The sequence below is a fragment of the Sinocyclocheilus anshuiensis genome, unplaced genomic scaffold, assembly GCF_001515605.1.
Source record: "Sinocyclocheilus anshuiensis isolate Anshui unplaced genomic scaffold, SAMN03320099.WGS_v1.1 scaffold637, whole genome shotgun sequence".
NCBI classification, from domain to species: Eukaryota; Metazoa; Chordata; class Actinopteri; order Cypriniformes; family Cyprinidae; genus Sinocyclocheilus; species Sinocyclocheilus anshuiensis.
Genome location: NW_015539816.1, coordinates 1,626,589 through 1,640,347, shown reverse-complemented (window position 1 = coordinate 1,640,347; position 13,759 = coordinate 1,626,589). Strand labels below are relative to the sequence as shown.

General features: G+C 35.5%; 1 protein-coding gene across 1 annotated transcript; it reads left to right on the top strand.

Annotated features, from left to right (window-relative positions):
• Positions 1 to 142: 142 nt before the first annotated feature.
• LOC107683952 (ubiquitin carboxyl-terminal hydrolase 46-like) lies at positions 143 to 13,454 on the top strand. Its single transcript, XM_016480045.1, has 10 exons — positions 143 to 471; positions 4,504 to 4,584; positions 6,254 to 6,322; positions 6,410 to 6,557; positions 7,693 to 7,934; positions 9,164 to 9,240; positions 9,360 to 9,443; positions 10,569 to 10,766; positions 11,167 to 11,245; positions 12,086 to 13,454. The coding sequence occupies exons 1-10, from the start codon at positions 436 to 438 to the stop codon at positions 12,185 to 12,187; spliced, it is 1,116 nt and encodes a 371-aa protein (XP_016335531.1). The 5' UTR covers positions 143 to 435; the 3' UTR covers positions 12,188 to 13,454.
• The last annotated feature ends 305 nt before the right edge of the window (positions 13,455 to 13,759 follow it).

Here is a 13,759-nt window from a genome sequence, read left to right as displayed (position 1 = left end):
GCATCTACAAATTCTATTGGCCACAACGATAGTTCGAACGCATGTTTTCGACATTCATTGGTGACTCGATCTGTCAATCAACTGAGTAGCGTTTCATGTCGTAGACCCAAATGCACCAATTGCGTCCAAGTGGGCGGGGTTTGACCGCTAATCCAGGATGTGAATGTTTTGTTTAGTCCGTACAACTGGCAAAGATGTTTACAATAAATATATTCTGCATTTTTATTCTTAGTTGCAGTGACCATGAAGAAAACAACTAGATGAAAGCTGCAGACGTTTATCTCTCGCGTTGTCTGCACTTTGCATGAGCAGAGGGGATTGAATGGTCACTGATTGCTGTCCTCGGTTGGGATTGCGGCTTGGCCTGTCAGTGTACTGCTGTTACAGTCATGTTTATTTCATAAAGATGGCAACAAGGGGCACATTATAAACTAAATGACTGTCAGAAACATCGCCTCCATCTGTAATATGGTGAGTACAAGGTGTGGATAGCGTGCTGGCTAGCTCTTACGTAATGATGATGGTTGAATGGCTTTCCTCACAATCAGGTGCATGACCTCATTTATGAGCTGCTGTATGCATGGATCACCTCTGTACTGAAGCTTCTATCATATCTAGGCATATTTACTCGCTCAAATAATAAACTGAGACTAGAAGTGTAAGAAATTGCTTATGCTGACTTTACAATTTAGCAGAATCAGTAATGCCCTTTTTATGTTGTGATAGCTCAGGTTAGTATCTGTGTTGTTAATCTTGCATTTTTGCATCTTGCAAAAGATAAAACAGTGATAATTAGTAGGCTAATCTGTGTTTAAGGGGGCTTTCTGTAGTTGTTTTACTTCCTGGGTGTCTGTGTGCTTTACATAAACATTTACTGCCTCTGTATTGCTCTGTTGTCAAGTTTGATAGTATGAGCATGTTTCAAAAATGTTACTTGTTGAAATATTATAATATATGAAGCTTCTCTAAATAATATAGTTCCCACAAAATGAAAATTGTTATAATGTACAGGTCGCTTCTTTCTGTGCAGTTTGAATGAATTATCAAAAAAAATTAAACAGCACCCTAAAAGCAGCATCATCTTTTGAAGTCATATGATAGCTTTGTGGGCTGTCATCTGCTGAAATGGGATTGAGCTGAACAGTACTGGATAGGTCTTATTCTTGCTATTATGAACTAGATGTGTTATTTTTAGTATTAATTATATACTATTATAGTATTTACTAATATTTAGAATTAGCTTCTGTTTTAATGTTTTCAGTTTTCTTTTCTTTTTTTTAGTGTTAGTAATTTGTCTAGTGCTTTTGTCATTTTTATTTCATGACTGCACTAAGGATAGAGTAAATGTCAAAACATTGAACAATGAAATAAATTTCAGTCTGAGTTCATCCCAAAAAAATATCATATGGCTTAAGGACCATCACTGTAAATATACTTCTTTTAAGCAAGAAAGTTCCTACAATTTTGTACTTAATCTCTCTGTAGTGCTTCTCTTTTGCCATTTTAACAGTTTTAAGATGGCTAATGGGAGCAGAGCCCAGTGTTTTATGTAATGCTGTAGTTTCTGTGGGATATCCGATATTTAGTGCCTGTAACTGGCCTGAAGCCTCTATCCACTGTCAGATGTCATCCGTAGATAACTGCAGGTATTGTGTCAGTCTGAGCTAGATGTGGTTAGGAACAAGAAGAGTGAATTATTGCCAGCATGAGGGGGTACAGACTTAACGTCTGATGGCTGTTTAGTGCTAGTTATGTAACCAATGGCCGGACAGGGTTCATTTGTTCATCGGTGTGTGTTTGGGGCCACATCTTAGTGGCTCATTGACCACGGATACAAGGCAAGCTAATGAAATGTTCTCCTTTATGTCTTCTATGTTCAGTTCTGCTTAAATGGCCTCAATGAATGTGTATTTGGTGTGCACAAATGCAGACCTGTCTTTTAGTTTGAAAACATGGCTCTATTAACTGTACTTTAGTTTGAGAACATTCGTCTATTACCTGTGTCTGGCAACATATTGCCTTATATGTTTTTGTGTTTGTGTACATGCTCATTTATGTGCTGTGGAAGGTTTCTAAGCAGAAACAAAGACGGCCTAGCTGTATGTAGTCAACAAGAAAATTCCCCCTATTTATGAAGTCAAATTTTGGCAAAAGTATCTTTACATTGTTTAGCCAACATAATGCCACTTCATTTTTCAAAGCCTGTGAGCTCAGAGGATTCGATAGCCCTCATGAACAAATGCAGCCTATTACTTGCCTGTTGTTAATTATTATGGCCTACAAATATTCAAGCACTTAAGTCTGTCTTGCACAATGCCGTATTTATATTTCAATAGGCAATGAAGATCTATTAGTGCTGGAATTGAAGGTCTTTGTGGATTCATATTTCCTACAGATAAAAAGGTTGCTGTCTCGGTTGGGTTAATAACACTAAACTAGACAATGCAGAGATACCGAGATGGGCTATTTCCCATCTTTCAACTGTCAGTCATGGTCTTGACTTCATTGGTGTATGACTTTGATCTCTGGAAATGATTGTGGTTTTTAGTCATGACCTGATCTGCTCATTCAGAGTCATTCAGAGATACTCGGGTTCTAAAGATGTGTTGGGTTATTAAAGGGCTGCCATAAGCACTACTATTCAAAAGTCTGGGGTCAGTAAGTATTTAATGCTTCTGAAAGAAGTCTTTTATGCTGACCACGGCTGCATGTATTTGATTAAAATATACAGAAGAAACAATATTGACCAAATAACTGTTTTTTTTTATTTTAATGTATTTGAAATGTCCTTCATTTCTGTGTCAGCTAAGCTGAATTTCCAGCAGCCATTACTAAGTTAAGTTAAGGTAAGTGTTTCTTATTATTATCATTAATGTTGAAAACAGTTTCTCTTGATATTTTTGTGGAAAATGTGATACTTTTTGTTGTTCAAATAAAGTTCAAAATAACAGCATTTAAAAAATGGAAATCTAAATATCAACAATATAACAATATAAATATATTTACTGTCACTGTTGATCAATTTAATGTCTCAATGCTGAATAAAAGTATTAATTTATTTTTTTTAAATCGTACTGACCCCAAACATTTGAACCGTAGCGTGCAGTTCTTTGAAAAAATAACAAAATAAATAAAAAATAAAGGGCAATATGTCCCCTCAAATTGCCACCTTTTTTACATTTTTAGGGGATTTTATTTTTATGATTATTATAATTATATATTATTATATTGTATATCCATACAAAACTACACTACTTTAATCTGTAACCTGAAATACATTCTTAATTTGAACAATTATGGCTGTTAAGCAATAAAATAAAACTAACATCAAATTCAAAATGAGCTGTTATTAATGATATCATTACACAGTAATCCCTCATTATTGGAGCATTTTGTCTTCAAATTTTAAAGGGGTTGTATCATATGGAATAAAATTTTCCCTAATCTTTTGTTAGTCTATGACACATACATTAAATGCCAGAACTGAAAACATCCTCTGCGATTTGCGATTTGCAAAATGGCTTCGGTTTCTAATGTCTGATGCCTAAACATGCTAAAATAAGACCACCGTATTTACATATTACTGAATAATAAATATATAATATAAGACATGCCTTCAAATCACTTTATCATTTTGTCATATTCAGTGACATTTCTGGCAATTTCTAGGTAAAATTTCAAAGAATAAAAAGTGAATACATGTAATACATACTGTAGATGTGTGGCTAGTACCTTTTGAACAGCGAATTTATCTCTTGTGATCTGTCACTGGTTTCAGTGTTAGAAGAGAAAACGTCTGGAGTCCCATTGTACTGAGGCCAAAGTGAAACTCTGAGCTTGTCCTGCTGATTCAGTTACATTCTGTCATGGATTTTTATCCAGCATCATTCTGCTTAGTTGTTCTATCCATTATTCATGTCACCCAGTTGCTGATAAATTAGACCATTACAACACTTGATCCTTGATTATCAGTTTGAATGGTTTGGATTTCAAACAACATATACCTAACTGCCCACGGATTTTTTTGCAGTTATTGTGAATGTTATCAGCAGTTGAACATAGTTATTGTTTGTATAAAAAAAAAAAAATGTTAGTTTCTAAATGACTAAAACCAGAACACCTCTCTGTATTCACTTTTAGCATGGGTATTTATTGATAGTATTCCACACTTGGCAATGGCATGTGAATTAAAAAAGCCATAATTATGTCTTACCGACTGCTAATGATATAGTGCTATAAAAAGCAAACATTATTGTGTCACTTGCAGCATCATAAACGAGTCATTCTCCAGCAGTACATGGTGATTTTGTACCTCATATTTTCATTTTGGTGGCTTAATGTCACGTCATGGAGTTTTAGAGAAAGAAAACTTTAGACATAAATGTCTTTAGCTGTGAGTCTTATCACTTTGTCTTAAAATGTGATGTATGAGAATGAATATTCAATGTAAAATTAAAGTGTAATTGCCAAGTCTTTTACTTTTTCTCTACATTTCTGTTTCAGGGCACCAATGCCTCTGCTCTGGAGAAAGACATTGGTCCAGAGCAGTTCCCCATTAATGAACACTACTTTGGATTGGTCAACGTAAGTATCACACAGCGCCAGACTAACCCTTAAACAGACACATCGCTTTACATGTGAGCCAGTGGGAGCAAAAGAATATTATACACATGGTAACGGTTTGCATATTTGTTCAGTGAAGCATTGAGTAGCTTGGTTTTCTCAGTTTTGTGCATGTTATCATACCTAACAACATTATTCATTGTAAATTTGAGGAAGACCACAGCATCGAAACAAAGCAACCAGCTGAAATGTTTCACTGAGCTGGCAAAAAAGCACAGTTCACAACCTTTGCTAACCATTTAATTTGTTATTTTCAACAGAAGTGAGTGGTTTATTTTGTACTCTTCTGCAAAATATATTAGCATTTGATGTTTTACTGCAGAACATGTCAGCTTAACAAAGCTGAATTTATTCCTGCTGCCATTAGTGCAGCTGGTGTGATTAATGAACATGTTACTGTTCAGTCTTATAGCTGAATCTTTCAGGTCAAGCTGCCGAGCAGTTAATTCAGTAATTCAGTGAATCATCAGGAGATCCACAGAAATCAAGTCACAGTTGTTATTGTTTTTACTGTCACTTATTAGATTAGAAAGAGGTTCACATAAATTAGGTCACAGTTATTATTATTTTTTAGTTATTATAGTTATTATCACAGTTATTATCATTATTTTTCTTTATTTAGATTTATAGGAAAACTGTCAGCCTGATCTAATTAGAATTGCTTTCATTTTAATTAAGAATTTATTTATTGCCATCATAATGTGACGATAAAAAAAAGCAATTAGCAAAATGAGAGAAATGGTTAGTTTGATACCAAAATTATGTGTCTGAGTATATATTAGAATGCCACACAGAAAACTGTGGCGTTCCTGGAGGTAAGTTTATATCTGCATCCTTCTTGAATTTAGGGATCTGTGTTATGTAAATATGTAACTTCGTCAACAAAGGTGAGATTTAAAAAAAAAAAAAACATGCACCATGATGACAGTTAAACAGTTTTAATTCTAAACACACTGTTGCCAAGAAAAAAGTACCTCTGCAAAATATTGATGCACTAATGATGTGTTAACCTGAAAACACTTTTAATAAGACCACAGTGTTGAGTTTCAGCCCATTTGCCCCTAATCACTGCATTTCGATGTTTATTATTGTGTTTTCATGTTCAGTCATTTTTGTCACTTTCGAATACTCATGGCATCTCTATCCTGTTCCTGTTTCCCTCTCTTATTCCGGTAAATTTCTGTCATCTCTCTGCTTTCGCTGTCAATAAAAATGCCAAAAAGCCCCTAAAACAACTCTATTGTCAGTGTGAGGTAACAGGAAAAGACCTTTGGAAGGGAAACAATGCTCTGTTGTCACGGTAACAGCAAGTGCTGCTCTTTCAGCCCGTGCAGGTCATGTTTTTAAAGAGCTTTTGATTCCACCATTAGTTTTTTTCAACCATTTTATTTGCTTTTAGTGTTGAGCAAGTTTTCTTGATTGTAAATGTCTCATGCAGATCCACATTTGGTGGGGTTCTCTGTGTTTGACCCGTGTCTGGCACATTTCTTTCCTGGCATTCTTCCAGATTTTATCTCTCGGTTTCATAAATCAGATTTAATTGCGTCCCAAGTGTCCTTTGTTTGTTTCCCGCTCAAGGATTGATTAGCTCAGCCTGAATGAATTCCTCTCTCTTTGTCTTTTTCTCTAGTTTGGGAACACGTGCTACTGTAACTCAGTGTTGCAGGCTCTGTATTTCTGCCGGCCGTTCAGGGAGAATGTGTTGGCTTATAAAGTCCAGCAGAAGAAGAAGGAGAACCTTCTCACCTGTCTGGCCGACCTCTTCCTCTGCCGGCCGTTCAGGGAGAATGTGTTGGCATATAAAGTACAGCAGAAAAAGAAGGAGAACCGTCTCACCTGTCTGGCCGACCTCTTCCACAGCATCGCCACGCAGAAGAAGAAGGTGGGCGTGATCCCTCCCAAGAAGTTCATCTCACGTCTGCGGAAGGAGAATGGTGAGGGAACCAAGGGATCGAGGTTTGGCTGGTTAACATGGCCTAGTTAACCACTGCTGGTAGATACTGTAACTACACCATTATGAAGGCAAAATGCATCTTTCTGCATTGACATTCATTCAAAAGTAGCTGTGTATTTTGGTCAAATAAATAATTTTGCAACATCTAATATTATATATTTATATATACATATATTTAGTTCAAAATCTTGGGGTTAGTAAGAGTTTTTTTAAGAAATTAATTTTTATTCAGCAAGAATATGTTAAATTGGTCAAAAGTGACACTAAATGCAAATCATGTGACACTGAAGACTGAAGTAATGGCTGCTGAAAATTTAGCTTTTCCTGCATAGGAATAAATTACATTTTAAAATATATTCAAATAGAAAACATTTAAATTGTAATAAAATTTCAGAATATTTTACATTATTTTTGATCAAATAAAAGCAGAATTGGTGAGTATAAGACTTTTTACCCAAAGCAATTATAAAAAATCTTGAGCGGTAATATATTTTTGAAGGGCTTTTAATAGCATTCACTGGATGTCGCAGATTTTTTTTATTTTTTATTATTATTTAAATTCCTTATTTTCAATTTAAATTTTTCTGGATTCCATTTTTATTACATTTTAATAGTCAAAAAGTCTAATTATAAAAAAATTCATTTGATTTTTTTCACAAATTCCATTTAAATATTTTCAGGGTACGAAGTTTTATGATTTAATACAAATCTATCATCAGAACTGTGGTAATCAAATTAATTCATAAAACTTTTTTTTTTTTTGCCAAATTCCGCATTAATGTCTATAATAGCTAAATTCTGTCTGTGTGTTCCGCATCTTGGAAATCATAGGGCCCTAATTCTTGTGGTGCCAACAACCAAGTGCCCATTAGCAAATTGGCAGATTACAAATGACGCACTTTCATTGTGTAACCTTCATGAATGGTAACGGACTGGTCAGAAATTTGCGGAAACAAGATGTTTTCAATGTTGACTGAATGAATGTGACAAACATGCAAAAAAATAAGAAATCAGGAAGGGGGCCAACACTTTTTCACACCACTGTAGTTCCTTCACAGTCATTTGCAGGATTGCTAGCTAATGTTACACGTTTTGCTCTCTGGCTCTTCCTATAGACCTGTTTGATAACTACATGCAGCAGGACGCCCACGAGTTCCTGAACTACCTGCTGAACACGGTGGCTGACATCCTGCAAGAGGAGAAGAAACAGGAAAAACAGAACGGACGACTAAAGAACAACGGCACTGCCATCGCCACGGACACCGAGCCAGAACAGAACAAGGCCGAGCCTACCTGGGTTCACGATATCTTCCAGGGCACGCTGACCAATGAGACACGCTGTCTCAACTGTGAGACGGTAAGAGTGTTGCTATGTGCAGGAAGAATTGACAATAAAGCAGACTTGACTTGACTTGACTTGACTAATATAGCTATGGAAGCCAGTTTCTGCGAATGAATTGAAAAAAATAGAGGTAATTGCGAATTTTTAACACAAAATTATGGGATATAAACTCAGAATTATGAGATATGAACTCAGAATTGTGAGACTTAAACACAGAATTATGAGACATAAACTCAAGATATAAACTAAAGATATTACATTTAATTCTAAGATAAAAAGTCGCAGTTACTTTTTTTTTTTTTTATTCCATGGCCGAAACAAGAATCTTAATTGCAAGAAGTAAACTTGGAATTCAGAGAAACAATGTCCAAATTCTGAATTTATATCTTTTAATTCTGTGTATATTTAAAAAAAGCCTGAATCATAAAGCAATATATCGAATCTAATACATTTTTTCAGGATACATTTTTTTTTTTTATTATTAATTATTATTCTTTTTTTTTATGAATATATATATACTGAAATATATGCAGCATCTTCAGGGACATACTAAATAAAACGTCATATTTAAAAATTAAATGTATAATAAACACTTTTATGCCTATTTTTAATATTAATGAAAAATAATATATAGTTAATAAAATTCTAATCATCTAAATTTTGTAAGGGATATGTAAATGTATGAGCAAAGCTGTATTTAATTTTTTTTTAATATCGGAGTGCTCTTCTGTTAGACACAAAGGATTGTTTGATTTTTTTTTTATTGTGAGTTGTCTTATACAACGACATTCGGTCAATCCTTTGAATTTTGCAGCCTGAGGAAAGAAACTACCATCTCTCTATCGTGTGACCCACTTTTCAGTCTTTTCTGTTGACTAACCTACTTTTTCTTCGCATTAACACATTGCCGCTAGACTACAGTTGAGTGCTATCACGCCGTTACACGCCTGTGCTCTCACACATCCTCACTCGTGGCTTTCTGCAATAAGTGCAAGACAACAGGAGACAATCAGGTCAACAGAGTGCAACCCGTTCGCCAGCTGAAACGGGTGTTCGTAGAAAGGGGTCGCCAACATGCGTGATAAACATCTTTGTAGAAATGAGTCCCCACTAACTCTCTGCCCCTTGAAGATGCTTGACAGCTAATATTGTCTCTGTGGGTGGCGAGATCACACTTTCTGAAGAGATATGTTCTCTTCTTTCTCAAATGCTTTGTGAACTCACATGTCCTTTTGTTTTTACAGGTCAGTAGCAAGGATGAAGACTTTTTGGATTTGTCTGTAGATGTTGAGCAGAACACTTCAATAACACACTGTCTCAGGTAGACATATAAAAACACTGTAACATAACAGTAGTCACGCATGCTTATGTACACAACCAGTTGTTTTCCCCTGTGTTTATGCTCTTTGATAGATGTGTTTTTTCTGGTGGCTTTTACAGGGGCTTCAGTAATACAGAGACCCTGTGCAGTGAGTATAAATACTACTGTGAGATGTGCTGTAGCAAACAAGAGGCACAAAAACGGTGAGCGTCATTGTGTCGGATGTGTATTGATATAGTGTGGTAGTGCATGTAAGGTTTCAGAATGACATACTACTATACTTATGTGAATAGACTCATTAATTAACCTACATTTTGTGTTCCAGTCATTTTGACCTGAAGAGGATTTTTTTTTTTTTCACAAAAATGCTAATGTTATTGCATTTGATTAAAACTTACAGACTTTGCTCATATAGGATATTCCCCCCAAATAACTGATAATGTTTGTACCTTTTTAGGATTTTTTTCCTACCTTGTTTCCTAGGATTTTTTGTAGGCCAGTCAAAATTACTTGTAAATCTCCCATTATGCTGGGGTTTTTTTTCCCAAATATTGGATTCAGTCTTTTTATCAACTTGTTTTCTTTTAGGTTTTGTATTTCTTTAGGGTTCAAAAACTGAGATTCAAGCTCAGATCAATGAGATCCAATCAGTTCCAATAAGAAATACGAAACCATTGAAAATTCTTCGAAAGAAAAGTAGATTAAATCCAAGATTTGCTGATAATATAGCATATTGAAATATTTAAAAGCAATTTTGTAAAGATGTGGGGGGGGGGGGGGTTTAGGGGATAAAGGATTTTCAGCATAGCACAAGGGTTAAGCTGAAATGCTGTAAAAGTGGAGTAACTTATTTAGTGAATTCACCCTGTACTATTTTAACAGTACATTTACTGTGCACATGATTAGTAAACATTATTTTAACATTGTTTTAATCATTGTTTGATCAGACTGCCACAAGTTTAGACATTTTAGTTTAGACACAAAAATAAAAAAAACAGGAAAGAAGTTATGTTTAAGATAATAACAACGGGAGAATTACATGAGAAAAATTTTGCATATATTGTTTGCAACATCAAACATTGCTTACTTTTGCACATGCTATTTTAAAAGATGGTTGTTTACACTACACATTATATATGGTATAGTATACTAGTATTCCAGTTACAAACCATTCCAGGATAGGTTTGTGTGTGTCATTTGATTTAATAATGTAGCTTTTGAGGCCTGGATCAAACAGTGAAATTAACAAAGTACTTTTTTTGTGAAAAAAAAATGCTTTGGTGCTGCTCTATACACTGCAATGTGAATTTCTTGTGTGTATGTTGCAGTATGCGTGTGAAGAAGCTGCCCATGATCCTGGCTCTTCATCTGAAGCGCTTTAAGTACATGGAGCAGCTGCATCGGTACACTAAACTGAGCTATCGTGTGGTCTTTCCACTGGAGCTCCGCCTCTTCAACACCTCCGGAGACGCAGTCAACCTCGACCGCATGTACGACCTCGTCGCTGTGGTGGTCCACTGTGGCAGGTATGAGAACTGTCAAACATGTACATCTGCAACATATAAAAACAAACACAGTCTTAACACAGTCTGCCATGTCGCTACATTAAGTCATATGCTATAAATACTGACCATATAAGCCTCAACAAACTATGGTGCAAATATATTTATCGTAGTGTGAATGTACACTATAATGGTAATGTTTTTTCTTAAGAATGAAGCAGAATAAATTAATCAGAAAAGAGATAGGTTTAAAAAAAAAAAAAATTAGGATTTTATTTGGGATTTTTTTTTATGTCTTTTTGAATATTTTATGGTAAAATAGTATCCATTGAAGAAAGAAGAAATATCCATTGTCTAGATATTTAAAATATAAGTTGATTTCCTTCAAAAGTTTAAACACTGCCTCTGTAACTGTGTGTATTAGTGGCCCAAACAGAGGGCATTACATCACCATTGTGAAGAGTCATGGCTTCTGGCTGCTGTTTGATGATGACATTGTTGAGGTATGAACCTTATATACAGGTGCATCTCAATAAATTAGAATGTCGTGGAAAAGTTCATTTATTTCAGTAATTCAACTCAAATTGTGAAATGTGTGCATTGAATTTATTTAATACACGAGTTTCACAATTTGAGTTGAATTACTGAAATAAATGAACTTTTCCACGACATTCTAATTTATTGAGATGCACCTGTACATATATATAAATATCTGTTCAAAATTTTGGGGTCAGTGGGATTTTTTTTTTAATTAATACTTCTCGCAAGATTTCAGCAAGGATGTATTAAATTGATCAAAAGTGACAGTAAAGAAATGTATAATGTTACAGACGATTTCTATTTCAAATAAATGCTGTTCTTATGGACTTTTTATCCATCAAAGAATCCTGAGAAAAAAAAACGTTTTATGGTTTTCACAAAAATATTGAGCAGCACAACTGTTTTCATCGTTGATAAGAAGAAGAAGTGTTACTTGAGCAGCAAATCAGCAGATTAGAATGATTTCTGAAGGATCATGTGACACTGAAGACTGGAGTAATGACTGCTGAAAATTCAGCTTTGTCATCACAGGAATAAATTATATTTTAACATATATTCAAATAGAAAACAGTTATTTTTAATTGCAATAATATTTAACATCTGTACTGTATTTTTTTATCAATAAATGGAGCCTTGGTGAACATAAGAGACTTTTAAAAACATTTTAAAAAACGTTCCCCAAATTTTTGAATAGTAGCATATAGTCAAAATATAAACCCTAATGCATGCATAATACAACGCTTCTCTTTCCTGCTTTTTCTCAACATTTTTTCTCTATCTATTCCTTTCCATTTCTCTTACAGAAAATTGATGCACAGGCGATAGAGGAGTTTTACGGTTTGACTTCTGACATTTCCAAGAACTCTGAGTCGGGATACATCCTGTTCTATCAGTCTAGAGAATGAAGGAGCAGAGGGGGAACAAATGAAGAGCAGAGGAGGATCAAAAGGAAGGGTATTTGTGAAGATGACATCCGCTAGATTCCTTTTCCACATCCCTCTCCTTTTCCTCATCTCATACTCAGGGTCTCCAGCTGAGACTGAGTGCCAAAAGCCCTCTGTAATCCCATGTGCCAGTATGACATTTCCCAATCTCGCTGCACTCTGTGGGGGAAAAACACATCTTCAAATCTGACCCTCAAGTCAGTCACCTGCATCTGGAAGGCACTTTATTAACAACAATAAGTAACACAAAAGCAAAACAACAAAAAAATAAAAATCACAACATACTCAACTACAATACTTCTGAAAACATGAAGGAATCAAAAAGCTACAAAAGGAGCAATGAGTCCTGGTAGTCTAGCAAGGGTCACTGCTTCTATTCGTTCAATGCCCAGGAAAGTGCCTCTCATCCTGGGTATCTGAAATCAGGAGGAGGGATTCTCTCTCTCGATCTCTGGCTCAAGGTCAGGGACCTGTTTCGGGTCACTTTAGATGTTCCATACTGTGATGCCCACTCATCAGTCCTCCTTCGTATGACTCTTACCCAGTAGCTGGTTGAATCCGCACATCCTAGTCCAGTCCTGGTCATCAGAGGGGCTGTTTGCACTGTGTGACAATTTGTTTTGGAGTTTGGCATGTTGTGGGAATGAAATTTTGATTCTGAGCGGTCTGTTACATGAGTGAGTGTATTTGTGAGTGTTTGTGTGTCTGCATTTAGTCATGCAGGCAGCTGCTCTGAAGTGACTTTGCTTTTCATCCAGAAATAGTTGCAGTCTTGTTACCGAGAGAGTTTTCAAAAGTTGTCCTACTGAATTCTTTGCTCTCTTCGAGTAACAAAGAAAAAGGGCAGAACTGCAAGGCCGATGAAATGCTGCTTTTGTCTCCCTTATCTAACACTGTTGTTACCTAACTTCCATTATAGGTAATGGCCTTACTTAGTTACAAGTGTTAACAACCTTGCAGTCAGCTCTTGTTGTTAGGTTCACCCAAATCTGCTGGTCCCGACTGACTTCATCCCACAAAGCAGTCTGCTTCAATCTCACCTTTAGTTCCTGCTTTACTTCCTCCAGTTGGCTTGAATACATCTTTTTTTCTCCTAAATAGATGTTGTAACTTGGTCCCTGGTCATTTTTACAAAGTAAAATAATGTGGCATTTCATTTTATCATTACTTTGAGGTGTTAAAGGAGTAGTTCACCCACAAATTCGCTGAAAATGTACTCACCCTCGGGCCATCCGAGATGTGGATGAGTTTGTTTCTTCATCAGAACATATTTGGAGAAATTTAGCATTAGTCTACTTCTCTTGCTCTCCAATGGATCCTCTGCAGTGAATGGGTGCCGTCAGAATGAGAGTCAAAACAGCTGATAAAAACATCACAATAATAAGTAATTCACATGACTCCAGTTAACAGCTTGTGACGTGTAAAGATAAAGTGTAAAGTGAGTTTGTAAAAGAACAAATCCATCATTAAGATGTTGTAATTTCAAAACATTGCTTCCGGCTAGAATACAATGTCCATAATATTTGCTTTATC